General features: G+C 37.5%; 1 protein-coding gene across 1 annotated transcript; it reads right to left on the bottom strand.

Moving 5' to 3' along the window:
• Positions 1-8,744: 8,744 nt before the first annotated feature.
• On the bottom strand, positions 8,745-13,626 carry LOC123810358 (HLA class II histocompatibility antigen, DR alpha chain). The gene is made up of 5 exons (XM_045826013.1): positions 13,469-13,626; positions 10,969-11,214; positions 10,241-10,522; positions 9,817-9,981; positions 8,745-9,140 (listed from the first exon to the last, which is right to left on the bottom strand). Exons 1-4 carry the CDS (start codon positions 13,548-13,550, stop codon positions 9,827-9,829), a joined length of 765 nt encoding a protein of 254 aa, XP_045681969.1. The 5' UTR covers positions 13,551-13,626; the 3' UTR covers positions 8,745-9,140; positions 9,817-9,826.
• Positions 13,627-14,116: the final 490 nt, after the last annotated feature.

Below are 14,116 nucleotides of genomic sequence, written 5' to 3'. Positions count from 1 at the left end.
CTACAGATTCAATGCAAACCCTAACAAAATCCCAATGGCTTTTTCCACAGAAATAGAGCAAACTAAAAATTTGTAACAAATCAAAAAGATCCAAAAATAGCTAAAATAATCCCGAGAAAGAAGAACAAAACTAGAGGCATTATGCTCCCTGATTTCAAACTATATTACAAAACTATAGTAATCAATTTATGTGATATTGACATAAAAGCAGACACATAGACGAATGGAACAGAACAGACAGCCCAGAAATACACCTAAAAATACATGATCAATTTATGGCAAAGAAGAAAGAATATACAATGGGAAAAAACAATCTCTTCAATAAATGGTGTTGGGAAAACTAGACAGCTACATGCAAAACAATGAAATTCAACCAATGTCTTAGAACATACATAAAAATTAACTCAAAATAAATTAAAAACTTGAATGTAAGATCTGAAACTATCAAGTTCCTAGAAGAAAATGTTACCAGACAGGGAGAGGTCCAAAGCGGGTCTGCCTCAGGCTGGCCTGTAGTGGGTGGGTTCTGGACTTCCTGAAGGAAAGATTTCATAACACGAGTCCTGGTGATTTTGAAAGGACATTTATTAAAGCTGGGAACAGTAAAACAAAGGAAGAACTTAGGGTAGAGGTAACAGGAGAAAGCTTAGGCAGTGCTCTGCTTTGGCTCCCCAGAAACATTATAGGAAAGTAGTGAGCCAAGGCAGGGCTGCTGTTAGCATCCTGGGAAGTGAAGGTCACAGTGACAGAAAAGAGCCAAGGCAGGGATGTTGGAAGAAAAAAAGGTCATGCTTAGGAAGGGGCAAGGGTGTGCTCTAAAGTGATCCCACACCCAGTCTTTGTCTTGAGGTTTTTATCTCTCTTCTGTGGGTAAGAATTTTAGGAGATGGTTTCAGCCAAATATTCATCAGCTTTCCAGGTACATTTTTAATATGCTGATTCATTAAAATGAGCATGTGGGGGTGTTGGGATTATTCTTTGGGATTATGCTTTACTGCTCTACTTTTATCTTGGGTCTGTCTGGTTTTAATGGGGTTTTGTTATTTGTTCCTCTGACTTCATCTAACCTTGGATTTAGCTGGCACAAATGGCATTAATTGGGTCTCTGATCTTTATTTCCCAGACCAGGGTGATTTAAGCTATGTATTCTACGGTTAAGGAGGAGAGGTATAAATCAGTTTCTCTCAAGTGTCCTTAGTTAAGGAAGATAAGGTCTTGTGATTCACCAGCTGGATATAAGTTGTTCAAATTGTTTGGCCTGTTTAATTTTCTTGTCTCAATTTCCCTATTGTACTTGTCCAGGAATTTTCCTAGATTCTTACTATCCTGTCACAAAAACATAGGCTGTAAGCTCCTTGACAGCAGTCTTGGTGATGATTTTTCAATCTGACATCTAAAGCAAAGGCAATAAAACCAGAAATAAATGTGGGACTACCTTATACTAAAAACTCCTGTACAGCAAAGAAAATCATCAACAAAATAAAAATGCAACCTACTGAATGTGAGAAAATCTTTATAAATTATATAGTTGATAAGAGGTTAATATCTAAAAACTCATATAACTCAATAGCAAAAAAATAAACACCTTAACAATCTCATTAAAAATAGGCTGAAAACCTGAATAAACATTTTATAAAGTAAACATATGATGGTCAACAGATTAAAACCACAATAAGACAGCACTTCACACCAGTATGAATGGCTACTATCAAGAAGTCAACCAATAACAAGTGTTGACTAAGATGTGTAGAGAAGGGAACCCTTGTAAACTGTTAGTAGGAATCCAAATTGGTGCTACCACTATGGAAAACAGTATGGAGGTTCCCCAAAACATTAAAGCTAGAATTAACATATGATCTAGCAATTCCACTTCTGGGTATTTATCTGAAGAAAACAAAAATACTAATCTGAACAGGTATATACATCCTATGTTCACTGCAGCATTATTTACAATAGCTACAAAATGGAAACAACCTAGGTGTCCATTGGCAGATAAATGAATAAAGAAAATGGATAATGATAATGAAGTATTAGCCATGAAAATGGAAATCTTGTCATTTGTGATAATATGGATGGAGCTAGAAGGTGTTATATTAAGTGAAATAAGGCAAAGACAAGTATCACATTATTTCACATATATGGAATCTAAATATAAAAAAGTAAACAAACAAAACAGAAAAAACTTATAAATGAGGTTTTTTTTTGAGAACTGATGGTTGCCAGATGGGAGTGGATTGTGGGTATGGATGAAAAAGGTAAAAGGGATTAAGAAGTACAAATTGCCAGTTATAAAATAAATAAGTCATGGGGATGTAAGGTATAGCACAAGGAATATAGTAAAAAATACCATGATAAATTTGGTGACAGATGGTTTACTAGACATATGGTTGATCACATTGTGAGGTATATAAATGTAGAATCACTATGTTGTACACCTGAAACATATAATATTATATGCCAACTATATTTTAATTAAAAAAAAGAAAAAGATGTTCTTTGAAAGGTTAAAGGAATTGACAAACTTTTAGGAAGACAGACAAGGAAAAGAAAAGTAAGAACATGCAAATTACTAGTTTCAAGAATAAAACAAAGGATATAATTTCAGACAATCCAAGCATTTATAGGACATCAGGGAATACTAAAAACAAGTTTATACATAAATTTGAGAACTTAGGTGACAATACCTAATTTCTTAAAAATTAAAAACTAGTACAATTAACTCAATATAAATAGGTAAAGTGAACAACTCTATAACTCTTAAAAGAAATTTAATTCATAATTGGAAGACTAATGAAAGAGAAATCTCAAGACCCAGATGGTTTCACTGGAGAAATCTATCAGCCATTTTAAATGGAATTAACAAGTCTCCAAAATTCCTCCAGAAAATAGAGAATAAGAGGAAATATCCCATCATATTTTATGACATCAGCATTTCCTGATACCAAAAGCAGACAGAAACAGTACAACAAACATTAAAAAAGAATATACCTGAATGACTATAGATACAAAACTCCTTAAGAAAATATTAGCAAAAAATATCAGCAGAATTTCAAAAGAATTATACACTATATCAGAGTGGGGTTTATTCTAGTGATGCAAGTCTGACTTATTTTTTCTTATTATTTTTTTGCAGGAGATGGATATTTTACCTTATTTTATTTTTTATTGTATTTTTCCATTACCATTTATCCCTCTTATACCCACCCCCCACGATCACCACACTTTCCATGAGTCTTTTTTCCTTTTTGTTCAATCCTTTCCACCCCCTAACACCCATCCCCCATGGTAGGGTGACAGCTATGTAAGCCTGGTTCAATAGTTTAAGCCAACCAATGTAATGCATCTTACTAAGGTAGAGAAGAAAAAACACATGGTTCTATCAGTTAATGCAGAAAAAGCATTTGATAAGATTTAACATTTATTTATGATTTTTAAAAACCCTAAAAAACTAGGACTAGAGGGAAACTTCTCAACTTTATAATTTCTACCAAAATTCTACAGCTAAAATCACATTTAATGGTGAAAAACTAATGCTTTTCCTCTTCTGCTCTCACCACTCTTATTTAATCTGGTAACAGAAGTCCTGGACAGCACAATAAAACAAGAAAAGGAAAAAAATGTTATGCAATATTATGAGATCTGAGCTTTCAAGTGCTGCTTTGACATCTTTGGTCTCAGAGGGCCCCAAAGACCTAACTGTGAGATCTTCTCCTTTCACCAGTTATAGTCCCCTCCCAGCTACTTCCTGTATCAGCCTGAGCAGCTGCTCTCCACTGATCCTCAACCCAAGGCCTTCACTCAGTCCCTGCCAGACCATGGAACTATTCAAACAAACAAACAAACAAACAAACAACACCCTCCTGTTGGAAACAGGAGACACCCCATGCTCTTGTTACTACAAAGCCCATCTCTCACAGCCCCTGCTGGTTCAGTAGGTTCCTGAGTGCAACCCCCAAGTGACCCTGCCTGGAGTCCTGCTCCCTTAGGCTGTAAGAACACTTGGCAAACTGCTATCAACTCATCTGTCTATTTTGGGTGTTGTGGGGTCAGCCATCTCGTACTATTTAGGGTAACACACCCCTCCTTTACCAACAAGATGAAGAAGAGTGGTCAAAACACATGAAGATCAGAAAGGAAGAAATAAAACTGTTCCTATTCAGTCTATGTGAATGTCTACATAAAAAAATCCCGCAGACTGCCCCCTCCCCTGCAAAAAACTCTGTTAGAACTAGTAAGGCAGCTCATTAAGGTTGCAGAATCCAAGACCAACCAAAAATTTTAGTTTGCATTTCTGTATGTGGTAATGAAGACATAAAACAAAAATTAAAAATACAATACCATTTACAGTCACTAAAAATAAAAAAAAACACAAATGTAACTCTAACAAAACATAGTACTTGTATGCTTAAATGTTGATAAAAATAATTAAAAATCTAAAAATGGAGACACCATATTCATCAGCTGAAAAATAGTAAAGATGTCACTTATCCTCCAAAACCAATATCTTACTTTAATGTAATTTCAATTAAATCCCACAATAATTTTAATAGTTATAGATAAAATTATTCTAAAATTTATACTAAAAAGCAAAGAAATCAGAATGACTAAAGCAAATTTGATAAAGAAGAATAAAGTTGAGAGATCACTCTAACCAAATTTAAGACCTTTATATAGCTACACTAATCAAGACTGATGGGTATTGTGGAGAAATGGATGTAGATTGATAGACCCAGTATAGAGAACCCAGAAACAGACCCATACCAAGTCACTTTTGGCAAAGGTGCAAAGTAATTGAATGGAGGATGGATGATCACTCCGAAGAATGGTGCTGGAGGAAGTGAATATCCATGCCCCACTCCCAACAGCCTCCCCCACAAAAAAAGAGAAAAAAGAAAAAACCTACTCTGCCTATGGAGTAGCCTTTTCTCTGTTTCATTCCTTCACTAACAAACTCTTTTATTGTAAAATCAAACGGGAAGAAAGGAAGGGAGGGAGGAAGGGAGGGGGAAAGGAAAGAAGAAAGAGAAAGAAAGAGAAAATAAAGAAGGAAAACAGAAAAAAAGAAATGAGACCCATTCTCACACTTTATTTAAAAGTTCACTCAGATTAGATCAACTTAAATGTAAAATATAAAACTTTTAGAAGAAAACCAGGAAGAAATCTTTGGGACCTATGGCCTGGTGATTTTACAGACATTACACTAAAAGCATAATCCATAAAAAGAAATGAAGTCAACAAATGGGGCTTTATTAAAATTATAAACTTTCTGCAAAAATCCTGTTAAAAGAATGAAAAGAACTTACAGAGAGAAGTATTTGCACTCCCCAAATATTACAGAGAGCATGTACAATATCTAGAATATATAAAGGACTCTCATAACTCCATGCTAAGAAAATCTAATTTCAAAATTGGCGTAAGACATGAAGAGACATTTTCTTCATGAGAGGATATCTAGATGGCAGATAAGCATGTTGAATGATGTTTAATATCAGTAGCTATTAGAGAAATGCAAAGTAACAACATGATGATGTACCACTGTAAAAACACCTGAAACACAAAATACCTGTAATGCTGGTTACAACCTCATACACTGTGGTGGGAACACAGAGTGGTACAGCGCCTCTGGAAAAGACTTTGGCAGTTTCTTAAAAAATCAAACATACTCTTACTACATGATCACTTTTCTTTATATTTATGCTAGAGAAATGAAAACATGTTTACACAGTAGCCTTACACAAATATTCATAGAAACTTTATTTGTAATAGCCCTAAATGAGAAACAACCAAAGTGCCCTTCAATAGGTAAACAGACAAGTGTGGTACATCCTTGCTGTGGAATACTACTCAGCAATAAAAAAGAAGTCACTGTTGATGCATACAGCAGCTTAGATTGCTCTCAAGGACATTGTGCTAAGTGAGATATGCCAACTTCAGAAAGTCACATGTTGTGTGATTATCTAACATTGTCAAATTTGCAAAATTGTAGAGATAGAGAACAGATGGTTGTCAGGTATTAGGCTAATGGTGTCTGGAAGGCAGTGGTGGTAGCTAGAAAGGGTAGCAAGAGGGAGATCTCTGTGGTAATGGAGCGGTTCTGTGCTTGATTTCGGTGGTGGTTACACAAATCTAAAATACAATAAAACATAGGAATAGAACTACATGCACACAATGCACCAATATGAGTTTTCTGGTTTTGACACTGTACTATAGTCTCAAAATATAACCATTTGGGAAAATAGGTGAAAGGGTACACAGGATCTCCCTGTACTGTCTTTGTATTTTTTGAATCTGTAATTAGTTTAAATAAAAAGTTTTTAAAAACTAGCTTGCTAGCTAACACTCAAAACACTAAATAGTAGCAAGGGTGTGGTACAACTGAGACTCAATCATTTGTGGTGGAATGCAAAAGGGTGCAGTCACTTTGGAAGACACTCAGGTGGTTTCTTACAAAGCTACACAAACCCTTACCATATGTTTCAGCAGTCATAATAGTCTCAGGGATTTACTCAAATGAGTTAAAAAGTTTGTCCACACAAAAAACCTGCACACAAATGTTTATTGCAGCTTTATTTACAATTGCCAAAACTTGGAAGTAACCTAAATATCATTCAATAGTGAATGGATAAACCAGCTATGGTACATTCACACAATTATTATTTAGTAATAAAAATAAAGAAGCTATTAAGCTATGAAAAGACATAGAAAAGACATGGAAAAATCTTAAATACATATTGCTAAGTGAGAGAATTATATTGGGCTGAAAAACCTGCTTACTATTTGGATACAATTATATGATATTTTGGAAAAGGCAAACCTATGAAAATGGTAGAAATATTATTGGTTTCCAGGGTCCAGGGAGAGGAGAACAGGGATGCACAGGGAGAGCACTGGGGATTTCAGGTTGGTGGAATTAGTCTGTTTGATATGGCAACAGTGGATACATGACATCTTGCGTTTGCCAAAGGCCACTGAACTTTATAATATAGAGAGTGAATCCTAATGTCAACTATGTACATCAATTAATAATAATGTGTCAATATCAGTCCATCAGTTGTAACAACTGTACCACACTAATGCAAGGTATTAATACTAGGAGATACCTTAAGTGGAACAGGGGGAAGATGAGGGTTAGGGAACTCTTGTACTCTCTGTACATTTTTACTGTCAACTTAAAGCTTTTCTAAAAAGTAAAGTCTATTTAAAAATGCCTTTTTTGAACATGATAAGATATAGATTTACTACTTTTCTTTTTTATTCCATATTTGTCTGACTTTTAGTATATTCTCTATTGTACATCTATTTATTTTATAATTAAAATGGAGCTATGTGAAAGAAAAATCTGGGCCTTTTGTACCTTCAATTTTCTAAACATTTTGCTTTAATACTATAAACCATAGGTACAGAGAATTGCTATTTACTAGTCACTCTTATAAGATTGTTAAAAGATAAAGTAGGACACACTAAAATTTACAAGAGTTTATGTTAGCAAACATTGATTTAAATCTGGCAGCATCAAATTACAAATGGTTAAGAATGCTTTGTCAACAGGAGCTAGGGGAAAGGCTTTTACAGAAAATGGAAACAAAGCAAGGTAACAATTTGATCGGCTGTAACAAAAGTGGCTGCCTTACTTGGGAAAGCTTAGTTGGCTGTTCAATTGTTCTTAAATTTCACCTTCTGGGATACAAGTGCATTTATATAATTGATTCTGACTTAGGTTTGGGTTTGCTAATGTAGGCTACTAAGGCATAAGAACCTTCTCTGTTTAATCACTTTAATAATGGGAAAAAGGAGCCAAATATATGGGGACAGATGATGATTTGACTTTGGGTGGTAGGCACACAATGCAATATACAAATCATGTATTATAGAAATATACACTTGAAATCTATATAATCTTATTATCCAACTCACCCCAATATATTTAATTTAAAAAGATATCAGTGGCTTAGCCAGTAAATGATGAGTCAAGATGAAGACCAAGAGTATTTCATTTCAGAAACACTTTCATGTCAATCTCCCACATTGTCATGAATAATCAGTTTTCATGGTTTAGGGGAGGTTCTGGTAACCATTTTAGAAATAAACATCAGGTAATAGTTTCACAGATAAGTGAGCAATTTATCTGTCACTGTGTCTCAAACATTCTCTTCTCCTGTTTAACACCATAATCCCCCAGCCCTTTACCCAGTTTTTCCACTCAGGGTCACATCTCCAAATGCAAGATGTTTCCAAGAGTAAGTCAGACCATTCTCCTGGTAATGAAAGAGGGATCCATGTTTATGTAAATAAAATCTTCAGTGTCTAATCTCATTCCTCATTAAGTCTGGTATGTGTGATGCCAATATGTAAATTCTGTAACAGACGTGGATCCTCCTCTTTTCTGTGCTCCACTCCACCTCATCTCCTCACCACCTGTCTCACCTGTCATCAGAGGCCAAACCCGAGGCTTTCAGATTCATTCTAGATTCATTGATTCTTCATATGAAGGGTCACATATTTCATTGACTTGGGGGCTCAAGAACCAAAACCAAATTCTGAACTGGTTGCCTGTAGAGACCGCCCAACAAATCTTACTGTAGAGGTGTCCAAATGAGGATTGGCCACAGCAACTGGATGGCTTACACATCCTCTGAGTGAGGCCACACCCTAATGAACCTAGATATTTTTTATTAATAACAGAGGATGAAAGGTTTGCATATATTCCCCAGCCCTTGTGAAGAAATGGCTCAGACACCAAAAACTTCACCTAAGACTCATCTGATGGTTTATTGTATTCATAAAAGTCACAATCACTGTTTGAAGAAACCCCAAGCAATGAATTCCCATAAAACTTTTGAAAGTTTCCATAGCAAAGAAAGGGTCTCATGGGGCCTATTACAGAGGCATTGCATGCTGATAGGAAAAAGATTGTGGGAAATCGAAGGAAAACAGATATGGGAAAGGGCAACAAACAGGGACACCCAACTAGTTGGAATAGAATACTGAGAGGCGTCACCACTCCTAGTGTGACTAAGCGGCGGGAAAATGCTGAAGAATGGTGGTCTTCATGGAGGTGAATAATTGGAGAACTGCCAGATTTATAAAGATATTAAAGAAGAAATCTCATCATTGATCTTCTCTCTAAGGAAGCCCATTACCTGTAGAAAGACACACACAGTTTCTAAAGAGCTTAAGATGAATATTTGAGCACTTACTTTGAGATTCATTCCCCTTCTCCCTTAGCCCTTTGACTTTAGAAGTCTCTTAATATTGATCTGACCTCTAGTAAATACAACCTTTCCAACATGAACTGCTATATTCTACTATCAGAGTAAGCACGAATGAGCAGACTATAGTTTACCTTCTCTCATCACCCCTGACACCACTTTTCAGATTGGAGGAGCAAAAACAGGCATTGGCATTCTTACAATGAATCTACACGAGTCCCCAAAGAGCCAAGCTCTGGATTCTTTTGACCTGACTGATGGCCTGCCTCAGAAAATATAAGCCAAGAATCATCTAAATCTTGAAGCTAACTTTCCTAGGTCACAGGACCCAGTATTCTAATGTGAAACAGATGACTGTGAAATGTGAATTACTGGAGATAATTTCTAAGACTGAAGGTCTAGCTGCACATGTATGGGAAGGGATGATGAACTTTGAAGCTCTGGGATACTAGAAAGGGGCTACATCTGATTCTGTCCTACAAAGGTAAATCAAGAGCCATGACTTATCCCATTTTTCCCCTTAAAGGCATCATATGTTCTTTCCCCCACTGTGTTGCCTTCTTTTGATAACTTCATACGTGTGTTGCTCTGACCACAGCAAACCCACCTGAAGTGCCTCACAGTGGACCTCGGCGGTCAGCAGCACTGCCTTTGCGCACGCCCTTGATGATGAACATGGTCCCAACGATGATGCCCACCAGCCCCACAACCAGGCCCAGGCCACACACCACATTCTCTGTTGTCTCTGGGAGGGGAGTTCGTGCTTCAAACTCTGGGGAAATATAAAGCAGAATAATGAATGTGGTACTAAGTCAACAAATAATTATTAATCAATTTTAAAAAGAGGAAAATAGAATAATGTATTAAGGAAATTACAACTTAGAAAGCAAGGAAAGCTGGATAATGGGAGAAACAAGAATAAGAATTGCAGTAGCTGTTATGAAATGGGACTCTGTGCTGTGTCCCAAAGGACCACACACATGCACCACAGAAGGAAACCATAAAATAAGGAACTGAAGGATGTTCTGTACCCCAGTGCTTGAGAAGAGGCTCATCCAAACCCCAGTGCTCCACCTTGCAGTCATAGACGTCCTCAGTTGAGGGCAGGAAGGGGAGATAGTAAAACTTGCGGAAAAGGTGGTCTTCCCTGGGCAGGAAGACTGTCTCTGACACTCCAGTAGTGACAGGTTTTCCATTTTGAAGCCACGTGACATTGATCAGTGGTGGAGAGAACTTGTCGATGAAACAGATGAGGATGTTGGGCTCTCCCAGCTCCACAGGGTTGTTTGGGAGCACAGTCACCTCTGGAGGTACTGGGGGACACAGGACAGAAATTAGCCTTCTATGCTTAGGCATGGCCCCTCCCTCTCTCCCACTAAAGCTGAAACAGAAGCTGATATGGTGCCATGAGAATCGATGCCACAGTCTCAGGTCCCTATCTCTAACACTCTCACCCATAAACTGTAACCAATGTTGAGTTATAAGATATCCAAGAACTTCATTCCTGGCTCCCCCAACATAGATGGAGGGCAATAACTTTGTGGATGACTATGGATGGCAGAGAAAAGATGTGAGAATATCAAGAAATGAAAAAAACCCATGATGTTTTAGGGCCCACAGCCTGAGAATCTAGGGCTTGCTTATGGCAAAGTTAGGTCCCAGGAAGGGAAAGTTATTCTCAATAATATAACAGAAAGAGTTAAGGCATCTATTTTAAAGCTGTGATTCCCACATGTAGAAGTGCAGCAGGGAGAGGTACCATTAGTGTTTGGGGTGTGGTTGGAGCGCTTTATTGTGATGTCCAGGTTGGTTTTGCCCACAGCCATATTGGCCAGTGCACCCTGAGCTTCAAAGCTGGTAAAATGACCAAATTCTTCAAGTCGCCAGACCGTCTCTTTCTTTTTGTCATCCACATGGAAAATCTCATCACCATCAAAGTCAAACATAAACTCGTCTGATGTGTGTGGGGTCATATAGAACTCGGCCTGGGTGATCACATGATCCTCTGAAAAGGTGAAAAAGGGAGTTATGGTTGGAACAAGCAGAGAGAAATGAAGAGCCAGGATGATGCCACAAGTTGTGGGTGGGGGTTGAAACAGGTAGTAGGCTCAGTGGAACACGGAGCAGCAGTGGGGAATAGGGGTGAATGGGAAGGTGAGGCCGAGGTGCAGCATGTTTGTGCTGAACAAGATGGGGAGGGAGAAATTAGGGGCAGCATTAGAGACAGTGAACTGAAGGAAATGGGAGCTGAACACCCGAAGTCTCCTGAAGCTGTGTTTTGTCTTCATATCACTAGCTGAGGAGTGATCCCCACTTTAGAAATCCAGCAGCAGCTCCTAAAAGATTGAGTTCTGAACTCTGAAATAAAATCAAATTTTGAATTCTTATTCAGCTACTTACTTACCTAGTGAATTGAGCAGATTACTTCACCTACTTATATGTAGTTTTCCTGTTATTTTCTTCTGTGGTTTTGCTTCTTCCATAGATTTGTTTTTAAGATTAAATCAGACAAGGTAAGTAATTTCTTAGTATATCATCAGGTCTATAAGAAGTCCTTTGGGGCCAGAAATTTATTTATTTGTTTGTTTGTTTCTCTTTCTTTCTCTTTATTATTTTTATGTTTTACAGTTGTTTTCCAGTTATTTCTCCCTTTGTCCCCCTCTTCCCAACCCTCCCCCCACTTCCATAGTCAATCCCCACCCCATTGTCCATGTCCACGTGTCATCCTTCATATATGTTCCTCGACTAATCCCTTCACCTGCTTTCAATCAGTCCCCCCACTCCTCCCCGCTTACCACTGTCAGTCTGTTCTGTGATTCTATGCCTCTGGTTCTATTTTGCTCATTAGTTTATTTTGTTCATTAGATTCCTCTTATAAGTGAGATCATATGGCTAAGTGAAATAAGCCAGTCAGTGAAAGAAATACCAGAAACTGCTTTGTATTTAAGAAGTAGACCCATGGAAAATATAACTGGGGTCTGAGGTACCCCGGAAATTAAGATTGAGACTTTGTAGTGTTGTAGTAACACACTTTCCGGGATCTACACCCACACTGCTGATATCTCTTGGTGATGAGCCCTTATATCTGAAAACTCTTTACATTGAGATTGTCATTATGGGGTCTATTCTATTATGGTTGATACTGAGAATAATCTATACCAAGGTAATAATCAATTTGAAATAAGAAAATTGAAACTGGAGAGTATGCAGCCTCCATAGTGTATGTAGAGGAAAGGGGGATTTTAAAGTCTGACTGTATATTGATAAAGCCAGGGATTTATTTAGCATTTGTAGCTATGTGTGCACATGCAAGTACATACACACAGATATTCTAGTTGTCCCTTCCCAAGCCAAGGGAAAGGCCTCTCTCCCTTGCATCCAGGTATGCATCCCCATGTATGGCCCTTTCTGAGAAATGTAAAACCTGCTATTGCCATCATGAATCTTGGAGTTGTGTTATTACTTTACTTATTCCCAGTCTACCTGCCACCCCTGTGGTGGTCATCTTGGGTGAGAGCTATTTTTCCATAATACATCTTCACCACAACACAGTGTTTGCCAAACAGATGGCAGAGAACATCAGAACCTCTTCACTTCCTCACTCATGTTTCTGCTCTCTTGGAAAAATCACTGAGTAACAGTGACTGAAGATCATTGTAAGATCCAATATACAAGGCCTATCACTGTTCCAAGGGCAGTAAGTTAAATGCAAGTTCCATCAGCATACATGTCCTTCCCCATCCTTTGGGTAGATTGTTATTTTTTGGTGACTTTCCTTTCTAGTGATCTTCAAAATAAATGTCATTGTTTAAAATATTCTGATGAGATTCACATGCCAAAGAATAGCTACCATGAATTCAGTTAAGAATGTCTCATATTTTTCTCCTTTAATCCTCACAAAATTTTATGAGGTTTTTAATTTTACTAATTTTCTAGAAAAATAAATTAAAGCCCCAAAAGGCAGCTTGTTAATGCCTGTCAGAAAATACTTCTCCCTTAAGTTTGGCTTACCTCAAAGTTGATGGCATTGACCAATATACAACTCAGTTTTGTTCCTCTAAAATAAATTTAACTTACTTCAAATTGTGGTAGAAAGAGAACTCTTCAATCTACTATTTATTATACTTTTAGATTTAGACCCACTGAATACTGATTAAACCATTCCTACACTCCAAATATTGTCCTGCAAACGTCCACTGTTCATTCCTCCAGTGCTCTCAGAGCTTATTGTTCCTACTTACGATTCTCTCAGCACTTACCTTTGATAGCCCACAATTCCTGAAGGCTCGCCAGAAAAACTGCGATGAAAAATCCTGACATTGGAACTCCAGTTATGGCCATTTTCTTCCTGAGTGCTTTAATGGGATCTATAGAGCTCCAGTGGGGCAGAATAGACAAGAATAAAAGAAAAGAGAATGTAGGGTGTGATGTTGTCTGACTGATTGAAATTCAAATCAGTTGAGCTACAGCCAATCAGCAAAGTGTTTTGAGATGACATATTTGTTGCTAAGGAAAAGACTCTTGTAAAGGGCCTAAGAAGCAGATAGGTAAAAATGTAAAGTTCTTAATCAAACAAGCACTTAAAAAAAATCAAGTTTTTGAGAATGTTAGGCAATCACTCACACTCCTCCACCTTTAAGTTCTAGAAAGGCATATGCCTGAAGCATGTGAGTGAGAACACAATCAGTGCAACAACCTGAAGTGAGGGTTGATCACAGATCATGCCTCTGTGCTGTGACAACTAGAGAGTTTCTTTCAAGGGACAACAAGTCCTTTTATAAAAAGGTAAATTTCTAGGCTATGGAAAATACCTGAATTTGGAGGCATTGGGTGGCAGAGCTTCACTTAAGGAGCTTCTCATTGCTTTGGGCTTCTCCTCCAGTGTCCTGGGCTCCAAGATAGCCAGC

The sequence above is a fragment of the Phyllostomus hastatus genome, unplaced genomic scaffold (genome assembly GCF_019186645.2).
Source record: "Phyllostomus hastatus isolate PE091 unplaced genomic scaffold, TTU_PhHast_1.1 phas_scaffold_60, whole genome shotgun sequence".
Classification (NCBI taxonomy): Eukaryota; Metazoa; Chordata; class Mammalia; order Chiroptera; family Phyllostomidae; genus Phyllostomus; species Phyllostomus hastatus.
The sequence above is the reverse complement of the archived record's forward strand: the minus strand, read 5'-3'. Positions and strand labels throughout refer to the sequence as shown.

Coding starts and splice junctions, on each gene's coding strand:
- LOC123810358 (XM_045826013.1), bottom strand. CDS start 13,550: ATGGCCATAACTGGAGTTCCAATGTCAGGATTTTTCATCGCAGTTTTT. Junction 11,215..13,468: donor GGAATTGTGGGCTATCAAAG/GTAAGTGCTGAG, acceptor TCACCTTTTCAG/AGGATCATGTGATCACCCAG. Junction 10,523..10,968: donor CCACACCCCAAACACTAATG/GTACCTCTCCCT, acceptor TGTGTCCCCCAG/TACCTCCAGAGGTGACTGTG.